We start from the raw sequence: 12,203 nt of genomic DNA, 5'->3' as shown, positions 1-12,203 counted from the left end.
GTCAAGGCCAGCTCCCGGCCAGCCCTGCACAGCGCACTGCAGGGATGGGCCAGCCCCTCGGCACGGGGGAGGGCTCGGGCGCTGCCCGCCACCGCCACCCCGGGTGACTTAGGCCTGGGTGGTGAGAGGAGACAGCTCGTGAAGAAGACCTTTTCATTCAGTAGACCTTTGGCATTCATTACAGTGGCAACTTTGGGTGCCCAAGGGCAATCTTGAAAGTCCAAAATAGGCGGTACTTTGTCATTTGCTGAAGTGGAAGTGATTTTCGAGCAGCACAAGCCAGGCGCTGGGGGCGTGAAGAAGCCTCCACACCACGTGGCTCTGTGTTCTTTGTAACCGTCTCCAGCAGAGGGAAAACAGCAACACAGTGAAACAGCCTTGAACTGAAACCCAGCCGTGAGTGTCGGTCGGGCGAAGGCAAGTGACGGAAGCACAGTTCTTAGCCGGCGTAAGCAGAAAACAATGCAATTAATGGATTCATATCAAAAGCCCGGGGCTTTGGGAGTGGCTGGGTCCAGGAACGCAGACAGTGTCTTTGGGACTTGGTGTCCCCCATTCTGTCTCTTCTCTCTTCTTTCCTCTGTCTCTGTCATGTTCTCGGGGGAGCCTCCCGCACGGCGGGCTCCAGGGACCCTTTTCTCGGGCTGCCGCTGTTCCTGATGCCTCATGGTGGCCAGGCGAGACTCAGGGGCTCCCCCGGAAGGTGGTCAAAACCCCCAGGGACCTACCACACTGGCTGGGGAAGGGCCGGGCTGCGTAGTCAGGAACTGGAGGTATGAGACGTATCAAGGAGCCGAGAGCAGGCCTGAGCTCGGGGGTGAGTCAGATCGGGGCCTGACGGAGGCCCTGCAGGCCACTCTCAGAAGCGGAGAGAAGCAGTGACGAAGCTCCCAGTGCACCTCAGGGAGGCTGGGCGGGCCAGTGGTTGGCAGCGTAAGGGTTCGAGGAGGGGGCTGTTGAGGTTGAGAAGCCCAGGTTTTGGGTGGCCCTAGCTGTGCCGTGCTGGGGGGAGGAGAAGATAGGAGACTTGTCAGCGTTCTCCTCCACCCTCCTGTCGTACCCCCTAAACTCTCCCAGCCCAGGATGGGAGGTGCACATAGAACTGCCCAGGCCGGGTACCCTGGCTCGATAGGGACAACAACTGCTTTGTAGCCCCGAACGGAGCCTGGCCTTTCTCCCCTGGGTCTTCCAGGTGGGACATGGGAGACCGGGCAGGATGGTAAATGGCCCTCCCTCCCGACATGCCAGGCTCTTTGGACTATAGCCGGGAAACAGGAGGAGAGGAACTTTCTCAAGTCGCCTGTAACCTGGACTCGGATTCTGGTGGAGGCCGTGCTAGTGAGCGCTTTCAGCAGACGTGTCTGAGGAGGCCGTGGTGGTGGGTGGGAGGCAGACCCAAAGGGCTCGCTGGTACCTTTGTCATCGGAAGCAGCACATGCTCCACCCAGACCCCACTTCCTTCGACTGACCTTCCTTCCTCGCCCAGGTTCCTTTTCTGGGGGCCCCCAGCTCCTGTGCAGTGAGCGGAGCTCCATCCTATAGCTCTCCAGCTGGCTCCCCCAACCCGAGGAAGGCAGTTGCTGGAGGCCCAGCCTCATCTGGGGGCGGAGGAGAGAGGGAGGGGCCCTGGGCCCCTGCAGGTGCACAGCAAACGGGCCCCAAATGGTGTGAGCCTGCCCATACCCAGGCCTGTGGAACGGCCTCCAGAAGCTGGGTCCCAGGCTGTGTTTGAAGGCAGGCAGAAGCAAGTGTCCCGCCCAAGCAGCTGGGGCTGGCCTGGAACAGCCCACCCCAGGCTTTGGGGGCTGCCAGCAACCCAAGGGACAGGCCCATAGGCCCGGGACCATCAGCCCATCCTGCAGCCGTGGGGACCAAGGTTCTGAGGATTAAGGGCAGGTTGGCGCACAGCTGACACCATCCCCCGAGTCTTCTGTGCCTGCATCTCCCTTCCCGGGCTGGGGGAGGAATGACAGGCGCTGGTCAGCTGTGTCTGCCCACTTAGAGGGAGAATGGGAAGCAGGGCCCCAGGGAGTCCCAGACCAAACTGACGCTTGTCCACCTCATTTCAGCCGGCATAGTCTGGTCCCAGGCTGCTGAGGTGGCAAGTCACGGCCCGTGAGTGCCAGTGGGGTGTGGCTGAGGGCAGCAGGTCTGCGCATAGACAGAGCCGGAGGGCTGGATGCAGAGAAGGGCGACCAAGCCCAGGCCACGCCGGGGATAGTGGCAGAGCTGGGAGGGTCTCCTGATGCTCGGTGCATCTAGCACCCCTATCCACTCACCCCAGAGCTGTACATACCTCCTTGTTCCGCGAAGGGCTTGCTCAGGTGCCCAGGTAGAGAGGACGGGCCTCAGGAGGTGGGAGAGGCCGTTAACCTTTTTTTTTTTTTTTTTTTTAACACCTTTATTGGAGTATAATTGCTTTCCAATGGTGTGTTAGTTTCTGCTCTATAACAAAGTGAATCAGCTATACGTATACATACATCCCCATATCTCCTCCCTCCCGCGCCTCCCTCCCACCCTGCCCATCCCACCCAAGCCACTAACCTTTTGAAAGAATCTTTTGTTCCAGGCCAGCCTCAGCCGTTTGGGTGGGAATCTTGCTTCTGCCTGCCTCCAAACAAGGCCTGGGACCCAGCTTCTGGAAGCCGTTCCGCAGGGCTGGGTTTGGGCGGGCTCACATCATTTAGGGCCCATTTGCTGTGCACCTGCAGGGTTAGGGCCCAGTTCTGGGCACCATGGGGCCAGACGGACACAATATAACCCAGGCCCTCCAAGTCCTTGCTACCTGGAGGGGCAAGGCTGGCACCCGAAAAGCAGGGGATGGGCGCTTTTAGGAAGGGGATGTCTGCGGGGAGATGGGGCACATCTCTCTGGGGCAAGGGAGGTGTGTCCCTTTGTGGAGGAGGTGACAGCAGGGCTCTGAGCGTTACGTGGGAAGGGTTGCGGCAGGCAGCAAGAACGTAGAGCAGGCGAAGGCTAGCAGAGGGGTTTTTGCAGGGAAGGGCTCCTCGAGGCGCGGTTGGAAGGAAGGTGCCGGCACGTGGAAGAGGACTGGGGGAGGTGAGGTGGAAGGCAGTGGGGGAAGGGCTTGGGCATCTCTGCTTTCTCTTCCTTCCTCCAGGCAGGTCCCTCACTCTCCTTGCCCTGCTTCCTGGATCCCCTTCCTCTTTAGGGCCCGTGCCTGCGGAATGGAAATAATACCTGTGCCCTCTAACCTGTGGAGCTGTCTGCAGTTTGCAAGGCCTTTTTATGGCCTCAGCTCTTATCGCAACGACTCTTTGAGGTGGTTATTGTTAACCTCCATCAGGGGATGACACACCCAAGGCTCAGAGGTAGAAAGAAATTTGCCAAAGGTCACCCAGCGCAGGTGGCAGAGGGGGCCTGACACCCAGGTATTCTGACTCATTGTCCGTTCCCTGTCGACGTTTCTGAGAAAACAGTCGATATCTGGCCACATCCAAATCCTTTTCAGATATTCATGGCCACAGTTCAATCGCTGGGAGCGGAGACTCCATTTATTCTGGGTTTTTGGCCGTGACACGAATAGTGGAGGTTGCAGGAATCATGACCTCTCAGTCATTGTTTTGTTGTTGTTGTTGCTGGTATTGCAGGAAAAAGGAAGTTACATTTACCAACTGTCAGATGCTTTATATAGTTCATCTCATTCAGTTCTCACAGCAGTCTGTAATAGAAGGAGGCGTCTTCATACCCATTTTACAGGTGGGGAAACTGAGGCTCAGAGAAGGGAGCAACCGGTAAGCGGCAGCAGCTGGATTTGAATCCCAGGCTCTCTGACTTCAGAGCCCATGTTCTCTTAGTTGTTCCACAGCTGTCCTTTCGCTGTTGATATTGTCCTCGAGAGTCAGTAGAAGTCCCAGCAAACAATGGGTGATTGTTTCTGGAGGCTGCTGCAGGTGGCAGGGAGTGCAGTGGAAGGTGCAGTCTCTGGGGGAGGGTGTCCTGGGAGGGACAGGCAGGAGCTGACCCAGTGGAATGTGGTGGTGCCCCAGGCCTGGTGCCCTAGAGGTCAGGTGGAGGGGAGGTGGCTGGTTGGGTCCTCCCCGGTTAATTACCAGTTATTTTAGGCATGATGTTTTAAATATCAGAGTCGTGGACCAGGCACACTTGTTCACATCCTGGAAGGTCCCCGGAGACTCTGGTTTTATAAATGAAAGCACAGGCTGAGAGCGAGGTGTTGACTTCCCCGAGGTCACTCCGCCAAGTCCAGGACTGCGCTGACCGTTGACCCCTCCTCTTGTGGACACTGATTTTAGGTGAATTTTGGCTGTAGACCAGAACCACATTTGTAGGCCACTTGGACATATTTTCCTTCTTATTCAGAAACTTCTGCACAAAATGCCCAGATTCATATGTTCAGTCGTGTGTTGGGGAAGCTTCAGAGGGAAGGGACAGGCTGTGTCCCAGCCGGGGAGGGTGGGGACCAGGACTGGGGCTTCAGGGCTCAGGGACCTGCCTAGAGCTGGCCGGCCGGGTTGACTATCACGTGTTTCAGGCCACCCCAGACAGTGTGATGTTGGTGCCAGGGACACAGTCCCTGACGCTGTGTGACCACAAGTCCCTTCTCCTTTCTGGGCCTCAGTTTCCCAATCAGTAGAACAGAGATGGCCGCTCTTGCCCACTGACCTCACAAGACTTCAGGGAAGACAGTGTCGCTGAAAGCGTCTGAGGCCGCAGACTCTGCAGATCCGAGGCTCGGGCACTGTAAGCTGCTCAATTGGCAGAACCTCTGCCCTTCTGAGCCCTGTGCCAGAGGGCGGGCTGGACAGAGGCAGTGGAGTTCTAGGACCGGCTTCAGCCTGAATGTGGGCTGGCACCTGTCACTAGCCCTGGGCCAGCTGTGTCCTTTCTCTAGCCACCCATTCTCCCGTCTGCAAAATGCGGGGCCCCGGAGGCTCTGCCAGCCCTGATGTCCTCTTTGTTCCGTTTCTTGGTGCAGTGCAGTGTCTCTGGGACCTGCCGATGCGGGCAGAGCTGGGAGAAGCCGTCCTTGCTGGCATCCTGGGCAGAGCCCCTTCCTCTGTCAGTGGGTGGACTGGACACCCCCAGGGTCAGGCCGTCACCCCAGACCATTGGTCCAGGTTCTGGCCCTTGGCTTCCAGAATGCCGAGGAGGCTGGCGGCAGGGCAGCCAGGGCCAAGCCCTTCCTCGTAAGTTTCCATGCCCTGGGCAAGTCCACTCAGGCTCCCCACACTCTGTGCCTCCTGCAATCTAAAATCCAGGCAAGGTCCTGTTCCCTAAAGTGTTCCCCAGTGCAGGACAGTCTCAGGGGGCAGACTTCATCAGGCCCTGGCTCCCCCCTCACCCAGCCTGGTGCCTGGGTCCTCGGGCTATGCAGAACTCTTCCGGGGCCCAGTGTTGTCCAGCTCCCAGGAGGACTGTGGAAGGAATAAGCTGCTCTTTAGACTGGAATGGTCAGTCCCAGGGGAGGGCCCATCACAGCTTGTAGCTCAGAAGCCCAGAAAGTAGGAACCTCAGAGCTCAGGCAGCCCCTCCATGGATTCAGCCCCTGCTCCCAGGACACTGCCTGCCCTTGTGCAAGTCCCTCATGTTGCAGAAGGGGAGACTGAGCCCCAGAGAGGAGAGGTCTGTGGCCACACGGCAAGACAGGGCTAGAACTCTGGTCTGGCGATGGCCCCACCGTGTGAATCGCCTCCTCTCTGGGGCAGAGCAGAAGCCTCTGTTTCTTTGCTCTAGGATTCCTCACACTCAGCTCTCCAGGGGTTTCCCCTAGATGGAGGTCTGGGCATCTAGATTTGCCAAAGTTGTAAATCTCTTAAGCCATAAGCCGCTCCTTGGCGTCTCCCAAATGCCCTAGTATGAGATACAGATGTTCCTCCTTTTTAAGATCTGAGCCTACTTCTGAATTTCCCATCGTGTTTGCACCTAAGGATGCAATTACCACTTCCTCCTATTGTTCTTTCTGCCCGTCCCTCTGCTCTCAGCTGACGCAGGCGCTCAAACCCGCTGGGTGAACACGGGGCTGTGAGAAGATCAGACTGCTTCTGAAAGCTTCGGGGTGGCTTGGGGCCAGCGATCCTTATCAGTCCACCCAGGGCTCCTCGGAGGCTATTTTCTTCCCTTCAGAAGATGCCTGTATATATGCCACAGGGAGCGTTTCCATCAATTCTTCTGCCCAAGCCAGTGCCAGCCACACGCCGGCCTCGTCCATTTGTCCCCCGTCCTCCCAGGCTGGCCCCTTCCCAGGCCCGCTGGGTCGTTTCTGGCAGGCCAGCCTCCAAGGCCCTTCCCGAGGACCCCCAGCCTCCGTGGTTCTCGGCTGGGCCCTGCAGTGTCAACCCAGCCCGTCTTCTCGTGTGGACCACGAACCGTCCCTGTTCGGCCACAGTTAGTAGAATCCACAAGAAAGCGTTTCTGCTATGGAGTCATGGAGCTTGAGTTTCTAAGCTCGTTTGGGACCAGAGTGCATGTTTTAGGTTTGTGGACTTATGGCATATTGAGATTGAAAGCATAAAAGTGAGACCAGGTTTTTCTTCTCTTCCACTAAGAGGAAAAACAAACGTCATGATTGCTTGCCTCTTCATACCTCTGGGCCACCCCTGGGTGCTCTCTTTGGGGTGCAGATGTAGCCCGTGCTGGGTGGGCAGCAGTGGGGTGAGCCAGCTCCCTGGCCTCACATCACCCCCCTGGCGTTACCTCTCTGGGTTTCTTTCCATGTCTGTAAAATAAAGTAATTCCTACTTCACTGGGTGGCTGGAGCCTTGAAATGCTGTCCGCTGAGTGCGGTCTGTAGGTGGGAGCTCCTTTCCTGTTACCCGTCTGTCCCACGGCTCTGTTCAACAATAATGCTTGGTCTCCCGAGGGATTTACTTTGGGGTAGAAGGAATAATAATGTCCTAATGGTGGGCTTTCTAGACGGTAGGATGGTTTTGAGATTTGGGGGCGGGGGGCTTACCTCCTGGTGCTGGCCTCACATGTGACGGGGCCATTGCTGACCTGACGCTCTGTATCGTTCTGCCCCCCAGTAGCATACAGCCCTAGAAATCTCTTTCTTTCAGTTTGGTGGGGTTTCTTTTGGCAAAGGGGCTTTTCACCTTGTGCCCTTAGGGGGACCCCATTCTGAAGGTGGAGCCACAGAGGTGATCTAGGGTCGGGGGAAACACAGGCCTCGGAGACTGGCAGCTAGATTCCCCCGCCAGCTCCATCGCCCACGAGCTGAGTGCCCTGGGCACGTCAGTTCTTCTCTGAGCCTTGGTTTTTCTCTCAGGGTTTAGGGAATAATAGTTGTACTCGGCCTGGTACAGGGTCTATGCCCAGGTGGTGGCAGCTGTTGTTTTAGGACTCAAGGAGGCATTAGAGGCCGTTCCTCCCATTTAACCGACTTGCAGACCGAGGACTGGAGGTGGCAGGGGATGTCCCAGTCCCCACTCTTAGTAAGCGACAGTAGGAGTGTGAATGCAGGACGTGGATTCCAAACCCAGGGCCCTGTCTTCTGTGGCATGCTTCCATCACGAACCTCTGGTGTCTGCCGAGGGCCTGGTGGCCCTCTGCAGGCCAGAGTGGAGTCCACTGCCCAGAGCAGAGTGAGCCCCGGACTCCAGCCCCAGGGAGGGCACAGAGCACAGAGGCTCAGGTTCCCGCCAAATCCGGAATTTGGGGCCTCAGCCTGGAACCCGAGGGGAGGCCCTGGCCACCCTCGAGGTTTGCCCGGATCCTGAATCAGGCCGAGGTGTGCTAACAGCCCTTTCTTCTTGCTCTCCAGTGTCCGCCAGGACTTCGACGTCCCCACCAGCCACCTGATTGGAGCACACGGATACTGCACGCAGGTCAGGGCCGCAGTGGGGCGTGGGGTGGTCAGGCGCTTCTTTCCCTTCCTCTTGCCGTCTGTCTTTGCCCCTGCCAGCACTCCCCAAGCAGCTTTCGTGGTCCGCCTCTGCTGGGCGTCTTCCTCACGGAGACCTAGAAAGGGAACTCAGGTTAACTTCTGTTTCTGGAGTTTGCTGTACCCGATCTGTTTGCCTGGAGCTGCAGGAGGTTCAAGAGAGGCAGAGCCAGGTGCTGCCCAGCCCGGAGCCCCGGCATAGACTGGGAGCCCCAGGCCCAGCTGCGGGGACGACGGCCATGGCACCCTACGATTGTACAGCACGTTGTCTTTATGACCACCCACCCCTCTGCATCTTCACAAAGGGGCCCTCAAGTGGCTTCGTGGAGTGCAGGGCGTCCCTTAGCACAACTGCTTGCCATCGATCCTCCCAGTCACCCGGTGGCACAAGGAAAGGGATCTGTTTCAGATCCTATCAGCGAGTGTCGGGACTGGAGCCAAATGCTACACATGACTACTGTCTGAGCCCTTCTCTGCATGGCAAGGCCTCCTGAGCGGCCAGCGGGCCACAGTTAAATCTGACCCTCAGTGCATCTGGGGGCGGCGTGTGTAGCACAGACAGGCTGAGCGGAGCTTCTCTGGTTGCTGGGCCCAGCTGAGGACCCAGTTGTCCTAGGGGTCCTGGCTCACTTGTGCCTGTCCTGAAAACATACCTGGGCACCATGCAAGGGCCAGCTTGGGGCCTGTGGTTTGTCCAAGGCACCCACGGAGATGTGAGGTTTCCTGCTGCTTACCCCCCAGAGAAAGGTTTCAGGCTGAGTGACGGCCAGTGGTGGTGCAGCTCCTGCTCTGGGTGCCTGTGCTCCCTGTGGGAGCTTCCCGACGCGCTGTCAGAGAGCGGTGTGACCCAGGGGTGTGCACTTAAGCGGCATACAGAGGATGCAGAACACAGTCTGGGGCTGGATTCTGAGCTGTGTTGGCAGTTCCACTTGCGGCATGAGCTGGAGCGACTTCCTTCCCCTCCCCGAACCTCGGTCTCCTCATTTGTAGAGTGAAGCATTTGGACTAGATCAGTGCTTCTTAAACTTCGATTGTGCGCACGAGTCCCTCAGAGTCTTGCTGAAGAGCAGGCTGAGATTCCGTGGGCCCGGGCTAGGGCCTGAGGTTTTGAATTTCTAACAGGCTTCCAGGAAGGGTGATGCGGCTGGTCCACGGACTACACTTTTGAGTAGTGAGGAACCAGATGACCGCTAAGCTTTGCCACTGGGTGATTTTGAGTCTGGGGGCAGGGAGCGTCCTGTCACTATTTCTCCCCCAATTTTGAGGAGGCTTCCTGCTCAGAGGAAGGTTTTGAGACACACCCCAGATGGGCAGCAGGACCTTTTCTCCCCCTTGAAAACCCGCTGAATGTGTCTGAAGAAGGCCATGCCTTTCTCAGGCAGCTGCTGGCCCTGAGGTGCAGTATCTCAGAGCAGACATTTCCTCCAAATTCTTTCTCGTTTCCTCTGCGAGAACACAATGAGGCCCCCTCGGTATCTCCCTCCAATGAGGGCCCCTCTGCGGCCATCAGAGGGGCCTCTTTTACTGTCTCTGGGGCAGGGATCCTGGGGTTGACGGAGGGATTTATTAACCTGCGCATCACTCTCACAGTTCCGGTGAACTGTGAACTCTGTGAACTCTGCCCTCCAGAGTTTATGGTGGGCAAGGGCTGTTATGGCCATTCCCACGTACCATGGAGGAGATTCCTGCGGGCTGGCCTCACGCACGCGCCAGCCCTGGCAGAAGGAGTTAGAAGCTCCTGCCCCAGCGCTAAGGCTGGGCTCGCGTGTATCCTTCCTTAGCGGGGCAGCGCGCACTTCGAGGTTGCCCTCCGTTTTGAATCTTTGGCTGGCCAGGTGGTACCCTGAGGGTAACAAGTGAGGGGAGAGGGAAGGGACACCAGAAAGGGAGCCGGAAAGGGAGGGTGGGAGTCCGGCGCTGTCACTGAGCAGCTGTGTGGCCTGGGCAAATCCTCTCCCAGCTGCGAGCCTGACAGGAGGTTGGAGCCCTGGATGCTCTGCTTGAGGAAGGGCCCTTGCAGCCAACCCAGTGCCGGAGGCACTGGCTAAAGGAGATGGCCAGAGAGTCAGAGCTCCACAAGTCACCGTCTCCTGGTTCTGGGGTTGGCAGGCCTGCTGGCCTGTCGGGTGTGAGGCCTGAGTCGTGCAGCCATGCAGCCAACAGAGGCAGAGACAGAGTGGGAACCCAGGCTGGGGCCCGCCGGCCTTCTCCTCCCTGCCCCTGCTATCCTCTCCTTTCCTTCCCCCGCCTTGAAGACCCCGCCCTCACTGGTGAAATCCCAATACGGCCTGGAGCTGAGTTATCGGTGTCACCCCATTGTCAGCTTCCTGGTGTTGATAACGCGCTCTGGTTATGTAAGATGTCATCGTTGGGGGAAGCTGAGTGAGCGGTGCACAGGAGCTCTCTGTACTATGTTTGCAGCTTCTTACGACTCTAAAATTATTTCAGAATCAAAAAGCTTATTAAAAAAATATCCAAGACTTCAAGACCCACCCAAATGCCGCTTCTCCACAAAGCGGCTCCGACTGTCATGGGGTCCTGTGTCCGTGTGGGCCACGAGCGCTCTGTGCACACATTGTTACAGCCCCAGTCACATCCTACATTGTGCTTCAGGCGTGCAGGCCCGCACCGGTCCCCCCTCTAGACCCGGACGCCCGAGGTCAGGAGCCACTCTTTCCCTCCAGCGGGACCCGCACCCCACCCCCCGCCAACCCACACACAGGGTCCTGGGCGCAGTTGGCGCCCAGTGAATGCTTGTGGAATAAGGACTGATGCGTTCCCAGAGTCACGTGGCTGAGCAGAGTTGGCGGCCCCCCCCGAGGGCTGTGGGAACGCTGAAGCCACAGCCCCTCTGATTTCAGTCTCTCGCCCTCCTTGCTTTCTTCCTTCCTTTTCCGCCCTTTTTCTCTTGTTCCCCATCTCCCCTTGACAAGCCTTTCCCCTTTCTCTCATCAACAGGAACTTGTCAATCTGCTCCTGACCGGGAAAGCCGTGTCCAATGTCTTCAACGACGTGGTTGAGCTCGATTCCGGGAACGGGAACGTCACGCTCCTCAGAGGCATCGCCGCGCGCAGCGACATCGGCTTCCTGTCCCTCTTCGAACACTACAGCGTGTGCCAGGTACTGAGCCCTCGGGCCTCCAGAGACCCAAGAGCCTGGCTCCCTGGGACCAACAGGAGGGAGGGAGGAGAAGGAGAGTTGGCTCCAGTTCCCGGAGCTGGGTCCAGTCTCAGTCACAGAGCATATGGGAAAGCTACACACACACACACACAGCTTCACCGCCATCCAGTACAGGCATGAAGTTCACTCCCAGAGCCAGCTGTGATGCCATGAAAGGGACTTCTAGGGATTTACAGTGTGCTCGTGCATTAGAGTGGGCACAGGTGTCGCGCGCGCGCGCTTGTGTGTGTGTGTGTGTGTGTGTGTGTGTGTGTGTGTGTGTGTGGGCCAGGGGGTCTTTTCCAGGGACAAGGGCCTGAGGTCTTGGGCCTCGTGTTAGTTTCCTAGGGCTGTCTCAACAAAGCACCACAAACTGGGTGGCTTAAACCCACAGAAACGTGTCGTTTCATAGTTCTGGAGCAGAAGTTCTCCTAACAGAAGTCCAAAATCAAGGTGTCGGCAGGGCAACACTCCTCCTGAGACCCACAGGGAGAATAAGCCTTCCTTGTCCCTTCTAGCTTTTGATGTTTTCCAGCAGTCCTTGGTGATCCTTGGCTTGTGGCTGCATCACTCCAGTCTCTGCCTCTGGTGTCACGTGGCCATCTTCTCCCTCTGTGTCTCCTTTTCTCATAAGGACGTCAGTCACATGGATTGCGGACCCACCCTACCCCGCTAACCTCGCCTTAACTAATTACATCTGCAACAACCCTATTTCCAAATAAGACCACATTCTGAGGTACTGGGGGCTAGAGCTTTTGGGGGGACACAATTCAACCCATAATAGGCCTTACTCAGTCTGTTTGCAAGTGTATTGGTCCCTCTACCTTTTCTCTCACTGCAGCCAGGGTCTTAGAAAGGGCCGGACCCCCAGGTGAAGCTGGGCACGGGGTAGGGTGACAGTATCTCTGGGCAACATGGGCAGGGACCACTGGGCCCTGTGTTCTTGTCCCAGCCTGCTGCTGAACCTTCTCTGAGCCTCGGTTTTCATGTCTCCAGGGAAGACATTGTTCTGTGGTCGATTACATGAAAAGGTTGTCCTGAGGGGTAGCAGGAGGTCTTTCTCTGGTGACCGGCCCAGCAAAGATTCTTGGAGGGTCAGGATGAGGCCCCATTCGTCTTACATCCCCAGAGCCAGGGATGCAGAGACTGACCCAAAGGGATACTCAGAGTATGCTAGGTGGAT

At 57.5% G+C, this 12,203-nt stretch overlaps 1 protein-coding gene across 3 annotated transcripts in view; it reads left to right on the top strand.

Annotated features, from left to right (window-relative positions):
• MINDY4 (MINDY lysine 48 deubiquitinase 4) overlaps positions 1-12,203 on the top strand; it is a 116,977-nt gene that overhangs the window by 86,466 nt on the left and 18,308 nt on the right. For all 3 annotated transcript variants that reach the window (XR_004351555.1, XM_032644034.1, XM_032644035.1), the window contains 2 exons: positions 7,742-7,805; positions 10,820-10,981. Coding sequence is in view for 2 of the 3 variants with exons in the window: in XM_032644034.1 (XP_032499925.1) it covers positions 7,742-7,805; positions 10,820-10,981 (226 nt within the window). In the remaining variant the exon portion in view is untranslated. The remainder of the gene's footprint in view (positions 1-7,741; positions 7,806-10,819; positions 10,982-12,203) is intronic.

Source organism: Phocoena sinus, chromosome 9, assembly GCF_008692025.1.
Source record: "Phocoena sinus isolate mPhoSin1 chromosome 9, mPhoSin1.pri, whole genome shotgun sequence".
NCBI lineage: Eukaryota > Metazoa > Chordata > Mammalia > Artiodactyla > Phocoenidae > Phocoena > Phocoena sinus.
The sequence above is the reverse complement of the archived record's forward strand: the minus strand, read 5'-3'. Positions and strand labels throughout refer to the sequence as shown.